This window comes from Crinia signifera, chromosome 2 (genome assembly GCF_055691185.1).
Source record: "Crinia signifera chromosome 2, ASM5569118v1, whole genome shotgun sequence".
Taxonomy (NCBI): Eukaryota; Metazoa; Chordata; class Amphibia; order Anura; family Myobatrachidae; genus Crinia; species Crinia signifera.
The window spans coordinates 50066356-50093942 of record NC_139218.1 but is presented as its reverse complement, the minus strand read 5'-3'; the positions used below and the strand labels follow the sequence as shown (position 1 = coordinate 50093942).

The 27587-nt window shown below is 45.8% G+C and overlaps 1 protein-coding gene across 2 annotated transcripts in view; it reads left to right on the top strand.

The window, feature by feature from the left end:
* The window catches only part of LOC146059640 (4-hydroxyphenylpyruvate dioxygenase), a 149003-nt gene that overhangs the window by 57564 nt on the left and 63852 nt on the right, over nucleotides 1–27587 (top strand). Inside the window, exons 2-5 of one of the 2 annotated variants that reach the window (XM_083172039.1) lie at nucleotides 3105–3131; nucleotides 4383–4445; nucleotides 8380–8484; nucleotides 13080–13122. In XM_083172039.1, the coding sequence (XP_083028165.1) occupies nucleotides 3105–3131; nucleotides 4383–4445; nucleotides 8380–8484; nucleotides 13080–13122 (238 nt within the window). The remainder of the gene's footprint in view (nucleotides 1–3104; nucleotides 3132–4382; nucleotides 4446–8379; nucleotides 8485–13079; nucleotides 13123–27587) is intronic. The other variant, XM_083172040.1, reaches the window with a different exon arrangement.

Below are 27587 nucleotides of genomic sequence, written 5' to 3'. Positions count from 1 at the left end.
ACCGCCGCCCCTCGCGGGCTCGCTGCGCTCGCCACGCTTCGGGTTGACGTCTATCGTGGGGTCATGGCGGGCACATAAAAAATGTGAAATGGGTCATATTGGCCCATTTCACCTTTTTTATCATTTTTCCCTATGTGAGATGGACTTAATCAAGTCCATCTCATCTTGTGCCATTATAATGGCACAAGACCGACAAGATCCTCCCGATTTCAATGTTAAAAGATTTTTTAACATTGAAGTCTATGGAAAAATCGGGTCAATCGGTCGGTCGCATCGCGGCCGATTTTAATTGGTCGCGACCGACCGATTGACCCGATTTCTGTCAATCAAAGGGAAAAAATTGTTAAAAATCGGCCACATCGTGAGGATCGTGTCCCTTAATTAAGAGCCACGATCACTCACGATTGTGGCCGTTCTAGGAAACAAGTACCAAAATGTACATTGGTATGAAAATAAAAATAAAAAGGTTGTGGAAGAAGGGTCTGATACTTATGGTCTGAAGTCCCGTTTCACCCAGGGTGGGGAGACGTAGATGGAGTTAGGACAATCCTGGGATCAATCCTTAAGTAGCTGGAGATAGTTGGGGTCCATTGAACCTTGCCGGATTCTTGTTTCACGCTGGAGGATGCTGTTAGAGCCCCTGATGGAGTGTGGGGAGTCCTCAACAATAATGCAGAATTTGTAATCCTGATTGTGCAGGTGGTGGTTCCCAAATTGATATTACAGCTTTAAGGCCCAGGTATTGCAGAGTTGGGGTAGTCAGTCTCCAAATATTTGTAGTAAAGATGAGTGGTGGGGGTCAGACCAAAGATGCCCAATTAAAATCAGAAGGTGCTCCCTGACATGTTTCGCCGTCCAACTGACAGCTTTTTCAAAGTATTGGACGGCGAAACATGTCAGGGAGCAGCTTCAGATTTTAATTGGGCATCTTTGGTCTGACCCCCACCACTCATCTTTACTACAAATATTTGGAGACTGACTACCCCAACTCTGCAATACCTGGGCCTTAAAGCTGTAATATCAATTTGGGAACCACCACCTGCACAATCAGGATTACAAATTCTGCATTATTGTTGAGGACTCCCCACACTCCATCAGGGGCTCTAACAGCATCCTCCAGCGTGAAACAAGAATCCGGCAAGGTTCAATGGACCCCAACTATCTCCAGCTACTTAAGGATTGATCCCAGGATTGTCCTAACTCCATCTACGTCTCCCCACCCTGGGTGAAACGGGACTTCAGACCATAAGTATCAGACCCTTCTTCCACAACCTTTTTATTTTTATTTTCATACCAATGTACATTTTTTATATGCTCTGTACTATTTGATATTATGTGCAATACGTTGTGTCTAAATCCTATTATACTATATACCAACCTAGAACACTGCACAAGTTGATCATTTTTAGAAATATTTTTTTTTATGTTGTTATAAATTTATCTCAAACCAATTATTGCTCATAGCGTTCCACCCACCCTTTCCTTTTTTTTCCATTTGCAATTGTACCAGGGGATTGACACCCCCAAGTAGGAGCAGCTTGACAAACCACCCCAGAAGGCGCCCGATAACTATAGGCCACCAGGCCACAAGTTAACTCTTCCTTTTCCAATAAGTTTAGGCTTAGGCCTCGGTTAGGGTTAAGTTTAGGGTTAGTTTGCAGTGAGGATTAGGCTGTGATTAAAGTTAGGATTCTGTAAGTGTTGGGGTTACATTTACGGTTAGGCTTTGGTTAGGAATCGGGTTATATTTGGGGTTAGGCTGTGGGTAGTATTTTGTTTAGGTATGCTTACCTCAGAAATGGGAAATCTCATGGTCGAGATGAGGCATTGTGAATGTAGTAGTAGTAGTAGTACGTTTATTTATAAGGCGCCGCAAAGTGTCCGCAGCGCCGTACATAGCAAACAAAAAGCAAATGACAAGGTAACGTACAAGGTGTGTTGAAAAATACAGTATAAATAGGGGTATAGCTGGTAGAAATAAAATCAGCATCAGTTCAGAAGTAGGTGTCAAAATTGTCGAGGAGACTGAAGATGAAGTAGAGAAAGGGAAGAACAGGACAGGAGCACAGGTGAGGTAAAGAGGTAGGGTGAGTACGTGAGGAAGGACGACCCTACTCATAAGAGTTAACATACTAAAAATAGGTGGGTGGACGAACGAAAAACAACAGGATAAGTAGGAACGGAGGTGAACGGAGGCAGGATAGGAGGATCAAAAGAGGTTAGGAGGAGGGATAGGCTAGTCGAAAAAAGTGGGTTTTGTACCATATCCATATATGTACACGCCCCCTCCCGGCCCCCCGGAAAGGTGGGCAAGTCTCCCGCATGCCCCCCGGAGCCCCGCTTCACCCCGGAGCCGCTGGAAATAAATGTCGAAATTCGCGGGTCCGTGGGAGGGGGCGGGACTAAAATTATGCAAATCGCGTCATTTTGCATCATTTTAGCCCCGCCCCCTACTCGCGGACTCGCGAATCGTGGTGTTTGCATGGGTTGGGGGTGGGGCTTTGAGTCATCAGGCTTGTCCCCACCCCCGACCAGGAGATCCGGCTGTCCTCTCAGGGCTTCTCCCGGAGAGGCAAATTGCAAAGTCGGCAAGTATGCTATAAACCAGAGTTTTAAAGACCCAATACAATTAAGATAGCCTTTGCTTCAGGCAGCAGTCGGATGTGGATACACAATCCACATAAGTTACAACAGTAAAACAGAAACCAAATAAACTGCGCTAGAATAATGACGTTTTATTGTAAAAGAAAATACTAAATATTACATAAACAATATGAAACACACAATTTACATTCACACCTAAAAATCCTTTTACACCCAAATCCCGGATCCGACCCGATATTTGGAACACGGATTCAAGCCAGGTCAGATCCGGGATTTGCACCATTGACACTACGGTGCCGACCCGCAGTGTAAACGGTGGCAGCGCTTGGAGATGACATCATCTCCAAGTGCCGGGGCCGCTGATCGTCACACTAGGGGCAAACCCAGCACCAAGGTAAGCTGCTTATTATTATATGTAACCTTTTAGTTTACTTTCAGCGGTTGCACCTTGTACATAAAAAGGGTTAATCAATAATATTACAAATCTGTTTGTTTTCCAGACGTCTTACACGGACAAGGGGGAGAAGGTAATAAAACAATAAATCATACATCATTATTGTTGCAATTGTTTATTATAATGTAATTCTCTATACTGTAATCCTTATCAAATGCAAACCTTTTAGTATCCACTGAATTACTGCAAATGTGGTTCTGGGCCTCTCTCTGCAACTTTAAAGGCCCCCATCCACTAGTGAGATGTCTCTCAGCAATCAATTGGATGAGTTTTGGTTGCAATGTGGGCGGGACCTTCCCGGGGGGACAGGATCTAATATGATACATTGTATACAGTCCTTTTGCATACAATGTATCTCATGCGATCCTAGCAGGGCTTAACGGGCTGTGACCATAGGTGCTGATTCTGTGGGTGCTTAAGGGCCCGAGCACCCACAAAAAATTATGAGCACCCACGGGCCCATGACCTCCCAAGTCCCACTGCCAGGCCACATCTACTTGCTAATTTGCGTCCGCTGCACCCGCACCGCTGAACCTGCTGCCTGGGATAGCAGTATGCCAGGAGGAGTGTGATGCCTAATGAGTGTTCTTTTTGTATACACACTGACCTTTTTTTTATAGTATGTGTGCTTAGAGTGGGCAGTATTAGTCACTATTATGTGTTGTGTATACAGTGTGCAATATTAGCTATTGCTTATTGTGTGTACATTGTGATTCAGGACCGTTCAGATCAACATATTGCAGGGCCACACCACCTCCCCAAATGACATGACCCTTTTCATGAGGTCACACCTCCTTGAGCACCCTCCAGCAAAAACATAAATCGGCACCCCTGGCTGTGACAGATATTCGTGGCAGCCAGTAAGATCTGCAACTGCGATGCGGGGTGCACTGGAGCTCTCCTGGCATCGCAATCGCACAAAAAACACCTGCAAGACCTCATGCGATCGGTTGCAGAAAAGCATTGCAATCGCATGAAAACAGGCCATATCACACAGGTGGATGGGGGCCTTTAGGCTCAAGGTCACTGACATTTATTACATGTTTGATATATGTTTCTAACGTAGTAAAACATATTTTTTCTAGTGCTCTGTGATTTTGCATTACAAAAAATCAAACCCGTAATATAGACTCTAATCTGTCCGTGTTTTTGTTCTTTTCACGCCTTTGTTTTAAATGTGACCTCTTATTCTGCTCACACTGAGATCTTTGGGTATACATCAACATGTGTGTGTTCTACCCTATTGATATATGAAATAATAGTGCTTATCAATATCACTATCTACATTATTATATCGAATGTCTTCCTATATTTTATTTTCTAGCATGAAAGAGGACGCTTTCTCAGTTTCCATCATCTCACCTTTTGGGTTGGAAATGCAAAACAGGTATGCTGAGTAATCTGTAAAGCGCAATGGAATAAGCTGCACTAAATAAGACATGTAATAAATAATAAGGTTCAAATGTAGCCCAAAGTATTTTTTTGGAAGGTAATGAATGAACAATTGAATAACATCGAAATATATTGAACTATTGAAATATATGTGAAGTTCAAACATTGGAACCAGGATACAGATATAATTTGCAATTAAACTGTTATCTTTTATGTTGCTATTTTTTTATTTTACTGTATTTATCTAATAAACCTAAAGAACGGTTTTGTAAAATGTCCTTTTTTCATTTTCGGAATGCATTTTAACTTACTTTTTAAAAGCTTGATACATATATAAAAACTAATACTAATAATAATACTAATAATACAAATGATTATTTACATAAATACCTCTAGACTTGCTCCTTATACCCCTTTCACACCAGAAATGCAGAGACCAACCTCGGAATTAAATTCCAGGGACATACAGGGACATTCCTGGGTTATGCCCTGTTTACACATGCTTTTGAAGCAGGGACATCCCAGGTTGGCACCTTCATACTGAACCTGGGATGAGAATGTCATTAAAAATTTACTTTTTTAGGCCCACAAAGATGAGGTCATTAGAGAAAGGGAGGGAAAAGGGGTAGAGGGAGGGCGGGCCTTTGCAGACATTGCAGGATTTCAGGGGTTAAATAGCATTGCTGGGGTCTGTTGTGCCACAGAGCTTGCACAGTGTCTTCCTGCAGCTGAGGGATGCCTCTGTGCGTCTCTGGATATTCATAACAGGAAGTTACCCTGCATAGCCAATCAGCATCAGCAGAGGCAACATGTCCCTGCACCTTTCATACCAGCCAGTAATCCTGGAAGTTCCAGGGAACAACCCTGGTAGATAGCATGGTTGAAGAAATCCATGGACAACGGTCTCTGGATTTTGGCCCAAGCCGGGAATTTTGGCTGGTGTGAAAGGGGTATTAGAGGCTTTAAGGGGTTGGTGGTGAAAAATGTTAATTCAATTGACACCATAATGTTTTTTTATAACATTCAGCCTCACGCCAACTTTTCCCCTAGATACAGCTGTAGCTCAATCCCCCCTCCAAGTTTGTTGTCTCAGATCCTGAACACAACTTTATCACTTCAACCACCTACTAGATTACATCAACAGGATCCAAAACTCTGGTACACACATGTTGGCAAATACAATGCACTATGGTAATCAAAGTGTTAAGATTCAAAGGTTAACACAAGCAAGCAACACTCTGCTTCATAAAAGGCTTATGGATTTATGAGGACAAACCTATTTAATGTTAAATGTATTAAAATAATTTATTTTAAAAAAAATGAACAGAAATGACATATAGGGCCTGGTTCTAAGAAGCCCTCTGCAGCATCCCTGTGGGTGTGGGTGTGTGTGTGTGGGTGTTTGGCATCAGTGACTTTATGCAAATAATTGCGCCCACTCTGAGCATTGGTTGCACCATCAAAACTTGCACCTGCTCTATAACGTACAGATTATCCTTCTAAATGTGACTGATTCTACATCCCTGTATGCAGCCACTATCAGCAACATGCCTGAAACACTTCCATAACGGGTGCCGGATGACCCTCGGACAGTCCGAATTCCGACAGTCATTATACTGACATTGGAATCCCCACTGTTAAAACCCTGACAGTTGGGATCCTGACTGACAGGGGCTATTCTTCCTCATGAGGGTCCTGGACCCCCATAGAGGGAGAATAGAATAGGTGGTGAGTGCAGCGAGCCACCGAGCCAGCAGTCCCAGCAGTCGTAACTCTGACATCGGACTAATGACTGCCGGACTCCTGACTGTCAGCGCACTATACCCCACCCTCCATAACACCCCCATAAGACGGACCATGTTCATGGGCCCACATAGCCATCTTATCCCTGTCACAGACCGAGAACACACAGAACAAAGAGAATATGGTAATGCACACACTATAGTACTAATTACTGTTAATAATTATAATAAACTCTGCAATCTAGCATAGTGCAAAAATAATGGGCTTAGCATAATTTTTGGACAAAAATATAGGCCCACCAACCATGACCAGGTGACCTCATTTGGTGGGTCCCTAACAGTACAGTTCAAGTCCAGGGTATGGGACCCCCAGTCCAACAAGGCCACCCAGTGGCGTAAGTTTGTCCCAGTAGCCCGGAGGCAAGATAAATATTGGTGCCCCCCTAATAGCTCAATCAGTGAGGTGTCTGTCTCCAGTAAGATAGGTCTTGGGTTCTAATACAGGTTGTAACACTTTCAAAAATAATGTTAGGAAGGGAGTCAGCCACAGTAGCGATATGAACAGGTTTAAGTTAACAGATTCAAGCTCACAGGGGAAATGAAGTGCCCCCTTGGGAGCAGGAGCCCGGCGGCAGATTACTCCATTGCCTCCCAGAGTTATGCCTCTGAGGCCACCCCAACCTCTGGGAATGCACAATACATTTTAAATACATTTCTGAGACCAGGCATCTACTGTGCACCTAAATTGTATAAGGCAAGCAAGTATGGCCCTCCAGCTGTTGTGAAACTACAAGTCCCATCATGCCTTGAAAAAGTTTTGCTATTAGGGAATGCTAACACTATGGCAAGGCATGCTGGGATGTGTAGTTTCACAACAGCTGGAGGGCCACAGTTTGGACATGCCTGGTATAAGGTATCTGGTTGCATGCGCAGTGCTACTTAGACACGTGCACAGAAGAAGAAAAAATTGCTCCATTGCGCCTGACACCATCACTGAGTCAGAATCAGGACCATAGATTTAGAAAAGCTAAAGGAAAAATGACAGAATATCATACATGAATTGTATAAGCTCTATATAAGTGGTGTGAATACAATGGATCAGCTCTCAATTAGGCTGAGCACCAAGAAGACTGACAGTGAAGAATAGTTTAAGCTGTATTTATCCTTCCATGTGTCAGCCCCCTTCTGTGGAATCACTAAGAAGGCTTTGGCAATATTAACAAAGCTAGCCAAAACAATGAAGACAAGGCTTGTCTCTGATTGGCAGTAATCTGACCTCTAAAAAGACCAATACTCCCCTGGCCGTATCTTGTGGATGTATAATCAGATGGGTAATTGGCTTATTAGATAGAAATTAATGTATCTGGTCTCTGACATGCATGTAATAATAAGCTAAGTACCTGACAGGTTGTCTCTTCTGAAATGTATTACATAAATATGTCACCTGTTTCCTTAATTGTCTCTTTGGCATTTTATTACAAATGAATAAAGGAAAAGTAATTCATATATATATATATATATATATATATATATATATATATAAAATTATATATTGTGTCCTTTACACATCGCAAATGCCGTCCCGCACCTGGGATTTGAACACGAGTCCGTCCTGGGAGGTGAAGCTCCCAGAATGAATTGGCAATAAGCCCTGTCGCTGATGTCATTGGGAGGGCAGAGCTGTGGCGCATCACCGCTGGTGGGGGAGGAGGCAGCACTTGAAGCTGACGCTCCCTCCTCCCTATAGTATGAATGGGACCCGGGTAACTAGACCCAGGTTATCCATTCACAATGCCCAGCAACCCGGTCTGACCCAGGTAAAACCGTTTTTGTTTTTTACCTGGGTTGGATTGTTGGATTGCTGGGTTGCTGGACCCGGATTTTTCAAACGGCCCTTTCACACTGCACAGTGACCCGGGTCGGCCTGTCAACAACCCGGGTCAGAACTGAGTTACTACTATAATACTACTAATACAATACACAGACCCTGCATCCAAATCTCTGCTGTGTCTCGGTGCGGTAACAATTGGGACACATGCACAAGGAACTCCGAGGCAAGACCCAGCACAGTTCATAAATTAGGCTCATTTTTTGGAACTGCAATTCCTGTGTTCATTACTATTACAGCTACAATAGCAGTACAGTATAAATGAGGTTGTGCATATAACAGCTGGGACTCCCCTACAGGCTGCAACATTCTATTGTGACAAGATGGGATTCGAACCCTTTGCCTACAAAGGCCTTGAGACCGGCAGCAGGGACGTGGTAATGCATGTCGTTAAGCAGGACAAGGTAAGCAGAGCAAGATCCACAATGCAATAAACATATCCACTACAGTATAGTCCATCGCTGATGGAATACACTGAGAGGAAATATTATAGTAGGACATAATATACTGTATATACACTGGCGTAACTAAGCCACCGCAGCCCCCGCCATGGCGGGGAGGCGCAGAGTAACTATGGGCGCCTGGGGGGCTATAGTTACCGCCTGCGCTGCTGCCCGGCCGCATCTGCGGTCACTGCCCGTCACTCGCTCCCGGCGCCGGCTCCTGCTGATAATGAAAAGTGACACTTAGAAAATGGCTGCCCCCGTATTGCAGACAGTTTTGGCAGCCATTTTCTAAGAGTCACTTTTCATTATCAGCAGGAGCCGGCGCCGGGAGCGAGTGACGGGACAGTGACGCAGATGCGGCCGGGCAGCAGCGCAGCGGAGTCAGCGCAGACAGGTATGGTAGGGGTATGGGTAGGGGTATGGGTAGGGGTGGGGGCGCGCCGAAAAAAATTGGGGGGGGGGGGGGGGGCGCGCCGAAAAAAAATTGGCGGGGGGGCGCAAAATATATAGTTACGCCACTGTGTATATAATATAGTACCTCCCAACTGTCCCGAATTTTTGCGGGGATAGTCCTGTTTTATGGGACTGTTCCGAATCCCAGCCAGGGTCGGCAATGATGGGACTGTTGCACAACTCACCCTGGGCCGGCAGTGTCCGCGGTGTGTGTGTGTGTGTGGGGGGGGGGGGGGGGGGAAGAGAGTTGGGAGTCCCCTGCCCAGCGGATAATAGATGCTGTGCACATGCGCAGAGCATCTCATCACTGAGACAGCGGCAGCCAGAGCATTGGCCATGCCCCCAGAGTGGCAAAACGCGGACGTTCCACAAAGCCACACCCCCTTTCAGGCCACGCAGAGAGTCCATCCCATTTCTGCCCTCAAGAATATCGGAAGGTATAATATAATGTTGTGATTTGGATTTCAAAATACATTTGCCTATTATTTCTTGAGGTTAAAACCTTTAAAATAGAGCATGTTCTTAATCTCCTATATATTTGGCTACATCTGTCACTCAAAGTGGGTGTCTGTGTCTATAACGCTCTGTTCCTGGACTTTCCTCTTAATGTGTGATCTGTGCTGAACACCTTTCTGAGAAATTAACCTGTTTAAAACAGGTGATGGCAATCATACATTAAGGGGAAGTCTAGAAACAGAGCATTGTGTCCCTCCTGGAGAGGGTCATGTTGGGAGGTATGTGACAGAGAACCAGCCCAGTGAGCCCACAGACAGTGCCAGACACCCACTGCCTTCCCATGTTGCCCAGCACTGCTACTCCACAGCCACCAGATGAGCGCCCCCCTCCCGCGATTTGCGGCAAAACCTCCCCCCCCGCGCGCCCCCCCGCGATTCGCGGCAAAAACACCCGCTCCCCCGTGACCCCCCCTACCGCGATTCACAGCAAAAACACCCCCTGCGACCCCCCCTCCCGCGATTCGCTGCAAAAAGAACCCCCCCACGACACCTCCCGCAATTCGCGGCATAACCACCACCCCGCGACCCCCCCCCACGAATCGCGGCAAACCCTCCCCCGTGACCCCCCCCCCCCGATTTGCGGAAAAACACCCCCCCCCCGCGACCTCCCTCCCGCGATTCGCGGCAAAAAGAACCCCCCCGCGACCCCCCCTTGCACGATTGGCGGCACCCCCCCCTGCCACCCCCCTCCCGCGATTCACGGCACCCCCCCCGCAATTCGCAGCAGCCCCAGGATTAAATGGCACATGCAAAACACTGACATGGCTATGGTCGACAATGAAAAAGGTTGACATGAGTTTTTGAAGATTTATTTTTAATTTTTTTTTTTTTTCATATTCATTGTCATGTGTCGACATGGACACCAATGAAGTGGCACACTTATGTCAACATTTACATGTGTTGACCTTTCTGTGTTGATTTTTTCTTGTGGCGATTCGCGTCACACCCCCCCGCAACCCCCCCTCCCGTGATTGGCGGCACCCCCCGTGACCCCCACCTCCCGCAATTCGCGGCAACCCCCCACCGGAACCCCTGTGAACCCCGCCCTCCCGCGATTCGCGGCACTCACCCCCGCGACCCCCCCTCCCGCAATTCGCGGCACCCCCCCGTGATTCGCGGCAGCTCCAGAATTAAATTGCACATGGAAAACACTGACATGGCTATGGTCGACAATGAAAAAGGTTGACATGAGTTTTTGAAGTTTTTTTTTTCATTTTTTGAATATTTTCATATTCATTCTCATGTGTCGACATGGACACCAATGAAGTGCCACACTTATGTCAACATTTACATGTGTTGACCTTTCTGTGTTGATTTTTTCTTGTGGCGATTTGTGTCACACACCCCCCCACCCCCCCACAACTCCCACTCCCGCGATTCACGGCACACACACACACACCTCCCCCGCGATTCTCGGCACCCCACCCCGTGACCACCCCTCCCGTGATTCACGGCACACCCCCGCGACCCCCCCTCCCATGATTCGTCCGCAACCCCCGCCCCGTAACCCCCCCTCCCGCGATTCGCGGCACCCACCCCCGCGACCCCCCCTCCCGCAATTCGCGGCACCCCCCCCCCCCCCACGATTCGCGGCAGCTCCAGAATTAAATTGCACATGGAAAACACTAACATGGCTATGGTCGACAATGAAAAAGGTTGACATGAGTTTTTGAATTTTTTTTTTCATTTTTTAAATGTTTTCATATTCATTCTCATGTGTCGACATGGACACCAATGAAGTGCCACACTTATGTCAACATTTACATGTGTTGACCTTTCTGTGTTGATTTTTTCTTGTGGCGATTCGAGTCACACCCCCCCCGGAACCCACACTCCCGCGATTCACGACACACACACACCCCCCCGCGATTCTCGGCACCCCCACCCCGTGACCCCCCTCCCATGATTCACGGCACACCCCCGCGACCCCCCCTACCATGATTCGCCGCAACCCCCGCCCCCGTAACCCCCCTCCCGCGACCCCCCCCCCGCGATTCTCTGCAATCCCTCCCGCGATTCGCAGCATCCACCCCCCCACAACCCCCCCTCCTGCAATTCGCGGCACCCTCCGCGACCCCCCCTCCCGCGATTCGCGGACACCTAAGTTGCAATACAGGGCATCTTTCATACAATTCTAACCATATTTCTCATATACAAACGTTCACAAATTAAGGGGGCGCAGCCCCTTACGACGGTGTGAAGAGCGCCCGTAGGGCGCGATGAATCACCTAGTATAGTGCATATTAAGTTACATACATTTAAGACCATGATAAAGAATAGAGGGGAAAAGAAAAGCCTAATTCAGCAGGGATCACTAAGCAGAGAATTTGCTGGGGACTGTGCGCAGAAAGCCGCCGCTCAGGCAGAAAGGTCTACAGTGTCTTGGTTGACACCGACAAAGGGTCCACATTGACAATGGACGACACATGAAAAAAGGTGGACGTGAGTGTTCCATGACTTTTTCATTGAAGGAACTCTATTATGCTTTCTGTGAACTACTGATTGCAGGACTTTCTTTGGGCTGCACCCACTCTGTGGAATGCCCTCCCAAGCACAATAAGACTCTCCTCCAGTTTCCAAACCTATAAGCGTTCCCTGAAAACTCACCTCTTCAGGCAAGCTTAGTAAATTCCAGAACCAGCCACCTTCATATAAAGTTCCTATCCAATCACATCCCCACTGTACAGGCCACACATTTCCACTCTCTCTCTTTTTCACATTTTCCATCCTCCTGACCCCTGGCCAAACTGCTTGGTCACCGTATCTTACAGCACACCAGGCACCTTTGCATTCTGGTGGACTTTATGCAATAAAAAGAATATCTATCCTTATGTATCAATGCCTATTTTCCTATAGATTGTAAGCTTGCGAGCAGGGCCCTCATACATTTGACTGTCTGTAAATACCCTGTTTGTTGTATCACTGTCTCCTATTGTAAAGCGCAACGGAATATGCTGCGCTATATAAGAAACTGTTAATAAATAATAAATAAAATCAATAAACAGCTGATGCACGCTGAGCATAGTGAGCCACGTCAGGGGATACGCTACACTAATTGGGGTCCATTGTAAGAAAAAAAAACGAAAAAAAAAAAACAATGTCGACATTTTCATGTGACGTTTTCCACGTCGACCTCTTGCTTGTGACAACCTTTTCGCCCAGTCAACCTTTTGTTGTCGACCTATTGACTGTCTACCTAGCCACTGTAGACCTTTCAATCGACTATTGATATATCATAGATAAAATGGCTCCATGGTTTTACCCATGTGAGAATACCCAAAGTTTTATCATATCTAGGATTGTGTGCCGATTATGTTACCATAGTCATTACTCGCCCCCCGCACTTCATGGTATAGTGACATTGGGCAAGATTCTCTAAGCTTCAAAAGTGATAAAATGGAGAGTGATAAACGTCCAGCCAATCAGCTCCTACCTGCCATGGCTGTTTATCACTCTTCATTTTACCACTTTTGAAGCTTAGAGAATCTGGCCCATTGTTATTATTTTGTAAAATCAGTTATTTTAAAATGTATTGTACGGCTCAGGTGTCCATATTCGATTTTTCAAATGTACTTTCTTTTTTAGATATTTTTTGTTTTTCAATCTCCACTGAATCCTGGGAACCAAGGTAAGCTTTTTTTGCTTAGACATACAGTAATAATGTAACAACTGTTGTTTTTTTCTTTGAATTAACTATGAATGCATCAGCGGCGTAACTATAGCACCGCAGGGGGGGGCGCTGTGCATGTGGGGACGCCGGGGGCTGCGGTGCTATAGTTACACCCCCCCAATCCCCCGCAGACTTACCTATCTCGCTGGTCCCGGCGGCTCCGTTCTTCTGCTGAGGACCACCACAAAATGGCCGCCCCCATATAGCACACAGTTCTCTGAAACTGTCTGCTGTATGGGGGCGGCCATTTTGTGGTGGTCCTCAGAAGAACGGAGCCGCCGGGACCAGCGCAATAGGTAAGGCTGCAGGGGATTGGGGGGGGGGGTGTTGCATGGGCGGCGGGGGATTGGGGGTGCTTGGCGGGGCGGCGAGGGGGCGCCCCCCCTAACGGCGAGGGGGCGCCCAAAACTTAGTTACGCCACTGGAATGCATTAAGAATAGGGTACATTCCTTAAAATACACTTCAACCCGACAGAGCTATATTATTACCCAAAGTTGGTCTTAGTTTCTACACTAATGACCCCATACACATAGCGGAGGTATCGCATACAGCCTCACATGCAGGGGCGTAAGTAGACACTTGTAGGCCCCATAGAAAAAGTTAATAAGGGCCCCCTATTTAGCAACTGATGGTAATAAATGTTTATAACACATATAACTTAGACTGTAAAGATGGGCCCCCTTCAGCTCCGGGCCCCATAGCAGCTGCACCCCTTGCACCTATGGTAGTTACGCCCTTGCTTGCATGTGATACCTCAGCAACTACACGTGGTCACTTTGCATATGATGTTTCATTTGCAATCCCATTCACCGCTGCAGGATACAATGTATCCTTATTGCAGCAGATACAATCTCTGTATCCAATGACCACTGGTTCAGAATTGGAATTAAGGAGGTTATTCTGGTTCGGGCGGCTGGGCCGTAAGCGTACGTTCCTGTTTTTTTTTTGATCTGCGCATGCGTACCTTCCGCAATGCGCAGGCGCGACGACTCCACAACGCTCACGGACGGGTCTTTCCGTGCGAAAAAACCTGTCCGCAAGAGTACGGTCACTGTGGGCGGCATAGGGACGTGTTGAGGGGAGCGGCCAAAATAATGAGGGAAACTGGGCGTAAACATGGGCGTGTCCACAAAAACTGTACGCTGCTACTACCGCTCATTCGGAGAAAGCACCGTTCATTTCAGACACAAAACAGGCGGACGCGAACCGCCACCTCAGACCACCCCTACAGATACCGCATGAGAGCGGACGCCTGTGTCTGCTAATTAACGCTGATTACTACTCAAACACATACACCTGAATGTAATAAGCAATGCTGCAGTCTATTAAGTCCAAACCATTATTTCACTACCTGCAAGCCACACACAGCCCTCAAACACATTGGAAGCATATCTTTCTACACTTCTCTACATGTAAAGGTTGGTTTCATTTTAGTTAAGATTTTTTTTAAGACCTGCTTATATATGCCAAGGTAGTTATTTGGAAATCATTTACACACATTCAGAAAGTGTTTTCATATACTTTAAACAGCAGCACACTCAATCTACACAAGTCGACATGTGTCAACCTTTTCACTCTAATACAAACATATGTTTTGTATTTATGATACAAATACATAAACCACATTTAACACCTACAAAGGATGTTTCTGCAATGTTTTCAGCCCATGCCCACTATTTTGCACACAATCTTTGTATAGCACCCAAAATACATTACTGTACCACTTTCTGCTCTGCTATGAATTTAATTTTACTACACTCTGGATGTAAAATGTCACCAATCACATTATTGCAATCACATCTCTTTAACAAAGGATTGCTACATCTGCTTATGACACTGAGAAATCATTTTTATGAAAATGTGTTAACATGTTTGTTCACAAGCAATTTCATCATGTTTGTTCGACTCACACATCTTTAACATACCTGTACCAAGACATTACTGGTTTTTTAGGGAGGACACATATGCATTCCTACACAAATGTACATTTTGATCCCTGTTTGCCTACCTCACCCACTCCATGACGAGATCATTGTTCTGGACCTGCTATTACCTATTAATGTTGGAGTTCCCTCACCTGCACAGAAACTGCTTTCTCACCTATTAAGTTGCTCTGCACATGTGCTGACACAAACTAATTAGCTGGGAAAAGTTGGATATGAACATGTGAATGGCCATGGAGAGGGTTACACATGGGAAACTTCTACAACACTTCAATAAATGCAAAAAAATACCCTGGTCAGTAAGTACACATAAATGTATTATTTGTTTCACACAAGAAATTACACATACAACAATTGTGTTTTAATTCTAAAAAAAAAAATATTTGCTGTTCAGCATCACAGCTTAGTTCACAATTTAAAATCAGAACGAAAAATTAAATATAACATATTGTCAAAAATAACAATCAACAACAACAACAGGTTGCATATCTCCAAACATGTGTTACCCTGCAAATGCAATGGTGAGAGAAATGTGGTCACCAGAATACGACCTGCAACAACCAGGGAGAATACTAAGCATGATACACACCACCAAAAATAAAACCTGCATTTCTAGAGGTCAAAATAAGGACTTTAATGGCCATGGCACGAAAATGGATAGATGGCCAACTCAAGAAGTGGATGTCCAGTGCAATTTAAAAATTTGGGGTCCAAACACAAAGGAAGTGAACCAGGTGTCATTTCTTTGGCCCTTTTTTCCCCTTTTTGGATGGGGCCTTGGGGACAGGGGCCTTTGGCACTGAAGGCTTGCGGCCTCTTCCCCTATTGGACACAGGAGGGTCAGCAGAGGTGGAAGAATGGGGAGCAGCTTGGGGTGGCCCAGCAGATGGGGGATTGTCCCTTAGGGACCTGGCGGTGGTCAGCAGCTCAGCCAAAATGTCATTCTGGTGGCTGAGTTGTTGGGCAATGCTTTGCATGCCAGCCGCCAGAATGTCAGTCTGGCGTTGCATGGCCTCAATATGCTGGGTGTTGCTCTCCTTCCAATCCCCCATGAATTGCACACACTGCTGGTGACGGCCTGCAGCCTCCAACCCTTGCTGCTGGATCTGGTCCAGCATCTCGATCCACCTGGCATCAGCTGTGGCCTGTGGCGGGAGGTGGCGTGTTGGTGGAGGCTGGACCACTTGCTCCACCTGTGGCCCTGAAGAGGAAGATGCTGCCGGTTGATCAGCTGGTTCAGCTTCATCTAGGATAATAATTTTAAACAATGTCACCATCACATACACAAAAAAATCTCACTAACCAAATACAATGCATTACTGTGACTTACCAACAAAAGAAGCAAAAACCTCCACCGGGAGCTCACTATCCATATTGGATATCCCCCTGACCTGGGCAACATCAATTACATCCAAGGCCTCCTCCTCCAGGGGGGTATATTCCAAGTTGTCTGGGATAGGCCCCCTCCCCGTGGACATGCTGTGGTTGTACCGGTCAGTCATCTTCCTCTTCAGTGTTGTTTTAAAGTCTGACCACCTACAAGTGAAAACATACAAATATCACCAGGAGATATGTGCACCACTGTGCTAGTGAACATCATGACTACGTTACATTTCCTAGGGTGGGTGACCTTATGTTTTTGGTGCTTATGTTTCCCACACACACATTAATGTCTCCATTATGAGGCATCTCAGTGTCTCATCTAATTCATTAGCCCACTAAATTACATACATATATCACTATGCAGAAATGACATCATCCCTGGACAAATTATGCACCTCCACCTGTAGTGAAACTACACATCCCACCATAGCTTGACAGTGTGGATAATATGGAGTTATTTAACTATGGGAAGACATGCTGGGATGTGTAGTTTCACACCAGCGACATGTGCACAGTTTTAACATCATTGTTTCAGTAGCATCATCTGGAACTTGTTACTACAACTCTTTAACAACTACACACTTTCTGTTGTCCCATCACATACTTCACATGAGCAGAAGTGTGCCCATGACCTCACATCACACCAATGGTGCATGTTTCATATATAAATGTGGGTTATTAGACATCTTTGTGTTCACATGTGACATTGAAGTGTAGCAATATCTACAAACACACCTTCCTATTACTATCGAAACATACATGTAACATATGTACACACATATGACATTATCAGGGGGAGAAAAACACTTGCCTTTTCTTCACTGATGCCATATCTCTGACCACTGTTGACACCTGGTTCACTTCCTCTGTGATCTTCTCCCAAAGGTTTTTTCTTGCACTGGCACCCGGCTTCCTGGTTGGCAATTCTATCCATTCTCGTGCCCTGGGAACTAAAATGCTCAATTCTGCCTCTAGAAATGCAGGGTTTCTTTTTTTGGTGGTGATGGTATCCTGCTCAGTACTCGGCCTAGATGGTGCAGGTCGTTTTCTGGTGGCCCCAGTTCTCTCACCATGCACCTGCTGGGTCTCACATGTTTGGAGAGATGCTACCTGTTGTTGTGGCTGGTTGCTTGGCCCTTGTGGAGCTGGTGGCGTTGTTAGTGAGGGGCCCCCTTGGTCTTGGGCCCTCCTTCTCCGCTCCTGCTCCCTCTGCCTCAAACTTTCAAGCAGGGATTCTGCTTGTGCTCTTCGTAGGGCGTCCTGAATCAGACATGTTTGCAGCAATTATGGCCAGCATCTGTCTGGATATTTATATGGTAATTTCCCGCCTGAATCAAGGGGGCGTATATTTTTACCGCAATGTAGTAGCTAATTTTCGCAGTTTTTCCCGCCGATATTTCCCGGCGATAATTTCCACGTTTATGACCGCGGAAATTACGCTGGTCTCAACGCACCTGAGCATTCACCTGTACATGCACATGCACAGGTTGTTGACCATTGTGTGCTACATGGTGAAATGTGTGCACATGTTATTCCAATGATGAGTGTTTTCAGGTGGTCTCTGTTGGGAGTACGCTTTTTTTGTATGCTTTTTAACACAAATGTATAAACATACCAACATAACAATGCTTTCCCTACATTTGTTATGAGGATAAATGTGTCATACACCAACATGTTGTATGTGCCTTGTTATCAGTGTATGTATTAGTAGATGGTTGCGTGTATTATTTTTCGCACACTATATATACAGTACATCTCTACATTGAAAGCATGTTGTATGTGCCTTGTTATCAGCGTATGTATTAGTAGATGGTTGCGTGTATTATTTTTCGCACACTATATATACAGCACGTCTCTATAAATTGAAAGCATACTGTTTGTTATGCTGTGTGTATATCGGAATGGTCCGCGTAAGTTTCTATTCGCATACATATTGTTAATGTAAGAAGGATTAATAAAGTTAGTAATAAACAGACAAGTTTTTAGACCAATCAGCAACCACCAAAAGTTATATATGTACCTGCAATTAATAACTGCGCCATTGCCAATATGTCTTCAACCAGGGCTAACTCCTTTTCTATCCAGGAGCTGGTGGCCTTGGTTGAGGTGATGGACCGGCGTCTGGGGCCCAGGGGCCCATATGTCTCCAACAGGGAGAAGCAGCGGGCATATAATGCATTAATCTACGCCCGGATCGGCGTCTGCAGAAGCCTGGCCCAGGTGGAGAGGCGCTGGTCAGACTTGCGGCGGAGGCAGCCAAACCTGCTATGCAGCATACGGCGCCATATTGCCCTCTGTAAGTATATAATTTACACATATTTTCGCGTTTTGTAGCAATGAGTTCTGTAGTTTGAAAACATGTACATGAGTATGTGGGGGTGTATATGGGGTATATATGGGGGGTATATGGGGGGTATATGTAATCCCTCTGTTTTTGGGTGTAGCATATCATTTAGTTAGCTTGTTAAATTTATTAAATATAGCTGCAATGATGATTTGTAAGGTTATGAGCATGACTAATGTGAGTTTTTCTATCCCCCAAATTTATGAAACCCAACCTTCGATTGCTATGCCATCAACATGAACATTTCAGCACGCGCAAGGGCACGCATGGAAGCCTGGGAGGAGGCAGCCCGGGAGGAGGAAGTGGAGGCGGAGGAAGGGCCTGAGGAGGAAGTGGAGGCGGAGGAAGGGCCTGAGGAGGAAGAGGAGGCAGAGGAAGGGCCTGAGGAGGAAGAGGAGGCAGAGGAAGGCACTGAGGAGGAAGATGATGAGGAGGAGGAAACATTGGGGCCTGCTGGAGCCCACCCCATATCAACCTCCCCTTCCACCAGCCACTCCCCTACCCCCAACCACACCCCTACCCCCACCCCATTTCCAACCCCCCTACACCTCCCCACCACCCACCCCCAACCCTTTCCAATCCCCACTCCAACCCACTACCTCTATCCAAACTCCAATCCCATCCCCCTTGCTCCTGACCCCCCCCCCCAACCACCAGACACCCAACCAGCGGCAAGCAGGATGTCTCATCTAGCCGTAAGTAAATAATGTGCCTAATGTTTACCTACACATTTCTACACATAAACAATCACAACAACCACATATGTGTATCCAACATCATCATTATTTGCAACATATCACTGCAGGTCGACCATGAGGTGTGGCCTGTTCTTCTCCAGGAACAAGGGTCCCCTTGGTGGTTTTCTTGAGTGTGGCCATGCCTCACCCCTTAAATAATTGACATAACAGTACATCATCCAATGAGATATCCGACATTAGTGGTGTTGTAGTTATGTGGGTCCAGGTGTTGTGTAACTCCACTTCCCAGCATGATGTGCAATATTAATTTATAGATTGTTTTGTTAATAGTGTGTGAGGCCATGCGGATGCATGCTTTACAAACATAGCTTTAGGCCTATAATTTGTACAGCAATGTCCTAAATTTAAAATAGTAAGTAGTGCTTAAGCCGCAACAATGTCATAACCCTTAAAAAGCTCAGCCTAATTGTGAGGTTAGAGGTGAGTCCCCCAAAACAAAACTACCAATTGGGATACAGCATACATTCATCCAAGAAGGAGTAATTTAATTAATGTTATTTACTATGTACAGTATGTGTGTGTTAACATATTAGTTTTTAGTACTGTGTTTACATCAGACCCATCTTCAATGTAGTTAAAAAATGGATGTGGCCTTCACACATAACTCACAACTTCTTATTATGTACAAATACAACAAACATTTGTGTATATTATATATATATATATTTTTTTTTTTATCCCTTCACTACAGACACTGAACAGCACCAGGAGGAGGTGGCAGCGATAATTCAGGAGATATTCCTGACCCTCCTGCATTTGCACATCCTTTTTGCCCAACTGGAGGCCCGCATTTAAGTTAAAAAAAAATAAATTATGTTTGTATTTAAAAAATAAAAATGTCTGTACAGAGAGAAGTTGCCCTGTGTTGTTAATCAAAAATATGTTTGCAGGTTTGTAAGGGCAGGTACATACAGATGTGTCATGTAAGTTATATTTGTAATTTGAGGTGAGGGGTAACGATTGCTGTGTGAATGTGTGTGTTTTTGAGTTAAATAACACATAGTGAAAATGCATGAATGTTTAATGTTGTTAGATTAAAACATCACACATAACATCAGGGTAGGTATACATAGTACAAATTCGGATCACACTAATTATGAACATAATTTAGTACATACACACAAACACCAACCAACATAACTTTATTTAAAAGTAAATTGCAATATGGGTACACATAGATAGTGTTAAAAATGCAACATTAGAACATAAAATATTTACATGTAAGGGGGTTAAAATGTATTATTTTTAGCCTGGTTATTAAGGTAGACAATTGAGGTAATAGAAAACAATAATTGATTAACAAATAGAATAATTCTTTTAATTGTCTTAATCATAGTTGAAAGGGTATATTATGTGGGCCATATATGTGACGGGTATGCCAGTGTGCACGGACATACGCTCACTCTCACGAGCGGTGACATACGCTGAGTTTTCCATTGAAAACAATAGCGACCCGTCCGTGCAAGCTGGCGTACGCTCAGATAGCCGCAAGAAGTCGGTGGGAAGACGGACGAGAGACGTCCGTAAACGGTGGCGTACGCTCTGTTGTACGCCAGTTGTCGGAGTCTAAGGGGTGATCCGTCCGTGTACGTTGGCGTACGCTCAATTGTACGCCACTCCCCTTTGTCGGTGTTTGTGCCCGTCCGTATGCGGCTGTTTTGTGGGTGGACTTTCGCTCAACGGCCGCGTACGGCAAACGTACGCTGATACGGAACGTACGTACGCACGGCCGCCTTAACCAGAATAGGGTCCTAAAGCACTTATGATTTCACACTTTTCACATGATTTATCAGCACAATTTATTAAAATCGTGTGAAAAGGGCCCAAATCGCACTGATGTTAGTGTATGGGAGCTTTAAATCTACTCCTTGCCTTTATGATCCAATTGGATAATTCACTCCATTATCCAACTGGATCAGAAAGACCTGGTTTTAGTACAGTACAGTCTCACTTGGCTCTTTATGTTTTAGCTGCTCCATCCGATGCAATTCTCAGCTCATAAATATCAGCTTTTAAGGTGCCCATACACTAGTAAGATTTATCTTCAGATCTGGCTGGTTATAACAAAATACATACAGGTAGTGGTAGATGCTCAATTAGTTCAGTAGCATTTCCCAGGTGCATGAGGGAGGGGTTAAATACTGGGTAAGTAAAACAAGACATTTTTTCCCTCAACAATGCTAGTAACCAATCTAGAACACTACATGATAATAGAATTCAGAGATATTGGTTACATATACCTGCGCAGGTGTATGCTAAGCCCCCAAGCCGCATCAAGGCTTCTCTGTATATTGGGGGTCCCTAGCGCTATATCTAGGTGCAGGGTGCGGCACCCCAAAAAAACATCATAAGCTGGGAAGCCCAGCGCGGCATGCCAGTGATATACTAAGTGTTAATAATTAGTGATAGGAAGCCGAAGCTATATAAAAAGAGAGATAAATGAATGTAATTAAAATAGGATAGAAATAGTGTTAGTGAGGGAAAAGTGTTAATAGAATTTAAGGGCATGCCGCACTAAAGACACCCAGCCCATCCAGTCCAGGAGCACCGCACCCCACACCACCGTTACCCTAAATTGGGTCTACGATTAACCAGCAAGGAGCCACATGATAATGGCTCCTTACTTGATATATCCAAACTAAGAGCTACCTACCTTGGAGCAACCCCGGACTACTCCATGTGGCATATCAGGACCCACATCTCCTCCTAATATGGGCTCCCTTCTGCCTCTAACAACATACATACAGGTAGTGGTAGATGCTCAATTAGTTCAGTAGCATTTCCCAGGTGCATGAGGGAGGGCTTAAATACTGGGTAAGTAAAACAAGACATTTTTTCCCTCAACACACTGAGCAATGCTAGTAACCAATCTAGAACACTACATGATAATAGAATTCAGAGATATTGGTTACAAAACATGGTTATGTACAGATGGAGCGGGACTTATCTATCCAGGGGATGGCGATGGCGACGCCAGCCGCCATCCCCTGCCCCGCGCCATCTGTATGCCGGAAGGGGATGCGCACGCGTCCCCTTCCGACGGTGCTGCTGGCGGTCGCCCGGTGTCTAGACCAGGTCCCCGCAGCCCCCTGAAGCCCCCCGCAGCCCCCTGAAGCGGGAGGCGGACTGGATTGCGTCTGCCTTGCCGCCCCGCCGCCCGGATACTGAGACGCGCGTGCGTGGGGGACGCACGCGCGTCTCAGTCAGATGGAGCGCCGTGTTGCTGGCGGAGCCCATCATTCAATTATGTGTGTTTTGCATTGTTAATTGTACTAGACCATTGTCATATTACTACATACCTGCGTCATCCATATATATTTTTGACTTTATTTGCATGAACTGTTACAGAGAGTAATAAGAAGATTAAAAACTGACTGAAATAGGCAGGAGATTATGTTGTGCTGAAAGACTTTAATATTGTAATGAGTGCCAATAGATGATGGTAGACACGCCTGATTGGTGGTGTTAGACGCACCCAATTGGTGTTGTTAGACATGCACAATAGGTACCGTATGGAAGCAGCACCCCCCGAGGAGGCAGGTGAGCATTCCCCTGTCCCCCATTCGGCCCCCCCGGCCAGACCGTGTCAGAGGCGGGAGAAACTGCCCAGTGCCGCAGGGAGAAGGGAGAAGTAGGGAGAGAAGCTGGACAGTGCCGCACTGGACAGTGTTTTATAGGGGTAACAGGCCTACAGGAGTGAATCAGAATTAGAATCAGCTTTGTGGCAGGTATACCTGCGTATACTGGGAATTTTTTGGGGGGGATTTCTGTGCAACAGCCAAGTACCGTAGATACAGGTAAACAACAGATAAACATGAGGGGATGAGGGCAGTACACTATAAGGGACACAAAGTGAATAACATGTGCATAGAGTCAGTCAAATATTCAGGAGATCAAGTGTCAGTAGGTTGGGCCGCTCGGGGAAAGAAACTTTTTTGGCTTCTGGTGGACTTGGTGGGGATGGCCCTGTAACTCTTTCCTGATGGTAGCAGGTTGAAAGTGCTGTGGGCCGGATGTAGCTGGTCCTTTACTATCTTCATTGCCCGCTTTTTAACAATGGACCGGTATAGGTCCTAGACAGAGAGAAGGTCGGCCGCAATAATCTTCTCTGCAGTCCTGACCACCTTTTGGAGCCTGCGTTTGTCTCTCTCGCTAGCGAAGCCATACCACACCCCACAATCTCGAAAGAGAAGACAAGCAGAAGCTTCTGGGGGATATTGAACTTCCTAAGTTGCCTAAGGAAGAACAACCTCTGCTGCGCTTTTACGATAATGGACATATATATATATACAATAGCATTGGGCCCCAAATTTAGGTCCCTGGAGATTGTGGCTCCCAGGATTTTGAAGTATTCTACTAGCGACACCACCTTGTCTGTAATCTTTAGCAGGAGTGGGGTAGTTTCTTCCTGAAGTCCACTACCATTCTCTACAGTTTTAGTGGGTTGAGCTCCAGGTTGTTGCAGTTGCACCATAGGGCCATCTTGTCCACTTCCGGTCTGTAGGAGGATTCGTCATCTTACCTGATGAGGCGAATTTGATGATCTTTACTGATGGAGTTTCTGAAGTGCAGTCATTAGTGTACAGGGAGAAGAGCAGGGGTGAGAGAACACAGCACTGGGGGGTCCCCGTACTGATGGACCGTGCTCGGGAGGTGAATTTCCCTGCTTTCACCACCTGTTTCCTGTCTGTCAAGAAGTCCGCTATCAAGGAGCAGGTTGCTTGAAGTGAAAGTAGCAGATGTCCACTCATTGATAAATAAAATATAATACTGGGTTAAAATTCTCTTTAACAGAGGCAGAACAACCATTAGTAGTAGGCCCTAAGGGGCCTACTACTACCCCTGTCACCCTCTGTTTTTCCCCGTCACACTCTGACTTCCCGTCACCCACTGTTGGGGTGAAGGAGGGGGGCGCAAATGTAATTTTTGCACCTGGGCTCACTGCCCACATGTTCCACCACTGCCCTTTAATAACCTTTGTAGAGCAAAGAACTGGTTGTCATCAGCAGCAACCATTGTGTACAGTAACTGCACAGAATAACTTTTCTTAGAACCAGCAGCCAAGTAACTTGTGTGTGAACAGCTGTTACCGTATGGTAATTGGTCATGCACGTTTCTCTCGGTCTCATACCAATATGTACAAAAAGTCAAAGGGCCTCCGACTTTCTTTTAGGCTAGTGATAATGGGCTGCTCTCTGAGCTAGCACTTGTCCAGATAGAAGTATGTTATGTTATCATAGTGCTCAATTACTCCTGTGATGAAACACTGGAGCTGTGAAACACTGGAGCTGTGAAACACTGGAGCTGTGAAACTCAGAACACAACACAAGATGTGTGCAATGTTAGGAAAACAAGCTTGTAGTGAGTGTCAGGTCCAAAACTCACCGCCAAGCACGCCAAAGGGATAAGCTGTCAGAAAATTGAGGCAAGTGTTACAAAAAAACAAATTGTAAAAAATCCTTGAGTATTCCCTCCCTGATAATAGCTCTCAGCATCATGGCCTGCTTCCCATCTGTTAGCAAGGTGTCATTTTTGCAGATGGACAGTAACATGCTGCACTGCAGATGGGGCAGATGTAACATGTGCAGAGAGAGTTAGATTTGAGGGGGTTATTTTTGTTTCTATGCTGGCTGATTTATTCTCTTAATTAGGGACCTGATTCAGACCTGTTCACTAGGCTGCGAGTATATGCAGCCTAGCAAACAGGTCTAAATGGGTCTCATGTCCGATCCTATAAGGGGGTTGCAGAATATAGCCAATCAGGACCTCCAGATGTGCTGATTGGCTACATGTTATCTTAAAGACATAGGGCCTTATTTTGATTCATTCGGTCCTCCATGCATTCGCACGGAGGACCGATGGGATTATGTAAATCATCCATTTGCAGCCGTGCGGTGGGGCATGGCATGCAAGGGGGGGGGGGGGGGGGCGACCGGCACTGTGGGCGGAGGGCGGCATCTGATGGACTTGCAAGGCTGCAAATTTTGCAGCCTTCTGAGTCAATCAGAATAAGGCCCATAGTCCCTGACTTACTGCCCATAAAACTAGTGAGACATATCATTTCACAGCAGGTGCAATACTTATTATTAAATCTTTTATAATGACATTGAAATGAGTAATACTTGTATAACAGAACAATTTTTCCATTATTTTTTTTATTGGAATACACAGAATATACAGTAACAAAGATAATCCTTGCAAGCAATAGAATGTGTAATACATTAAGAGAGAGGACAAATAAAGGCACAAAGTACAAGTAGAGGTACATAGTTAGCATTTCATAGTAAAAACAATGTCAACCCCAGGCAAGTGTCTTGCCTGGGGGCAAGACAACTATTGGTGCCCCCAAATAGCTTAATCAGTAAGGTGTCTGTCTTCATTAAGACAGGTCATGGGTTCATAAAAAGGCCTGACACTTACAAAAATTATGTTAGTTGGGGAATCAGCAACAGAAGTGATATCGACAGCATTCAATTAACTGATTCAAACTGGCAGGGGAGGAGAGGTGCCTCCTTGGGAGCAGGAGCCTGGCAGCAGATGACTCCATTGCCTCCCAGAGTTACGCCTCTGACGTCAACTGATGAGGAACAAGGAGACCGGGTTATTAATCAAAATAGCAATCGGAGGATCTTGCAAAAATACACAAGCTTCATCAGGGCCGGCGCCACCACTAGGCAAATCTAGGCATTTGCCTAGGGCGCCGGCCACTGGAGGGTGGCATTTCCCCCCCCCCCCCCCCCCGTGCCGCAGGGGGTACCTGTCCTGCGGCTGTGTATATAAAGCTTGCGGCGGCAACGGGGGGTCCCTGCAGTCAATAAGAATTTAATAACGAGCGCTATCCGCCTGGCTACGCGGAAGCGCTTCTGTTGTGGAAACACTGGCCACACGCTGATTGGCTGAGATTCAGCCAATCAGCGTGCGCCGTGCGGCCAGTGTTTTCACAACAGAAGCGCTTCCGCGTAGCCAGGCGGATAGCGCTCGTTATTTCTTATTGACTGCAGGGACCCCCCGCAAGCTTTATATACACAGCTGCAGGACAGGTACACCACCCCCGGCACCGGGGCGCCCCCACCCCGACTCGCCTGGGGCGCTCCGATGCCTTGCACCGGCCCTGAGTTTCATACCAAAGGGTAGAACAAAAACAGCCTCCCTTAGGGACTCTCATGCCAGACGGGAACATGACAAACAACCCACTCAGGCATTAGAGGGACATATTTAAGTAAGACATCCAAAGCAAAACGGCTGCCGGACAAGATCCCAACAGTCAGAATTAGACAGTCAGTAGACCTACGTTTGGAATCCCGACTGTTAAGACATGGGCTTTTCTCCCTCGTGGGGGTCCACGACCCCAATTGAGGGAGAATATAACCTGTGGCAAGCACAGCGAGCCTGCAGCACTGAGCCCAATGGCAATGTGTGGGTTTTTAATTTGCTAAACATTGCTGGTAGTTCGGGTTTTGAATCTCCAAATCATTGGGTACCGTATTACCTCTGGCTATTTGGAGGGTAAAACCTAATTTAATTTGTAGAGCACTAGAAGAATTAGCCACAATATTCACAGCCTATTGCATTTCCCCCAGCAACTAATTCAGCTTAATCACCCCGGTGTGACAGGGGAAGAGCAGTCCTCCTTCAGTGTGTCAGTACTGGAGTGACTGAGAGCAAAGAAAGCAAAAGCAGTAGAGATCAAAGTGCCTGTCAGACACCAGCCTTATTTGTATGCAACTCAGAACAGGAGGCACATACACAGAACACTCCACTACTGTGCTGAATTACATCATTGTTCTAGCCATTGTTTGCGGTTTAAACATCAGACGGAATCCCTGGCTTTGATCTTGCTGGCTGAATGTTAAAGACTTGCTTGTTTTGTACACAGCCAGTCTGTGGCAGAAAGCACTAATATATACTTAACTCTGTAAATGTGACATTTGTATACCTCTTTTTCATATGACATTTTTGAAAATAAATAGTAATTTAGGGTACTTGTGTATTTT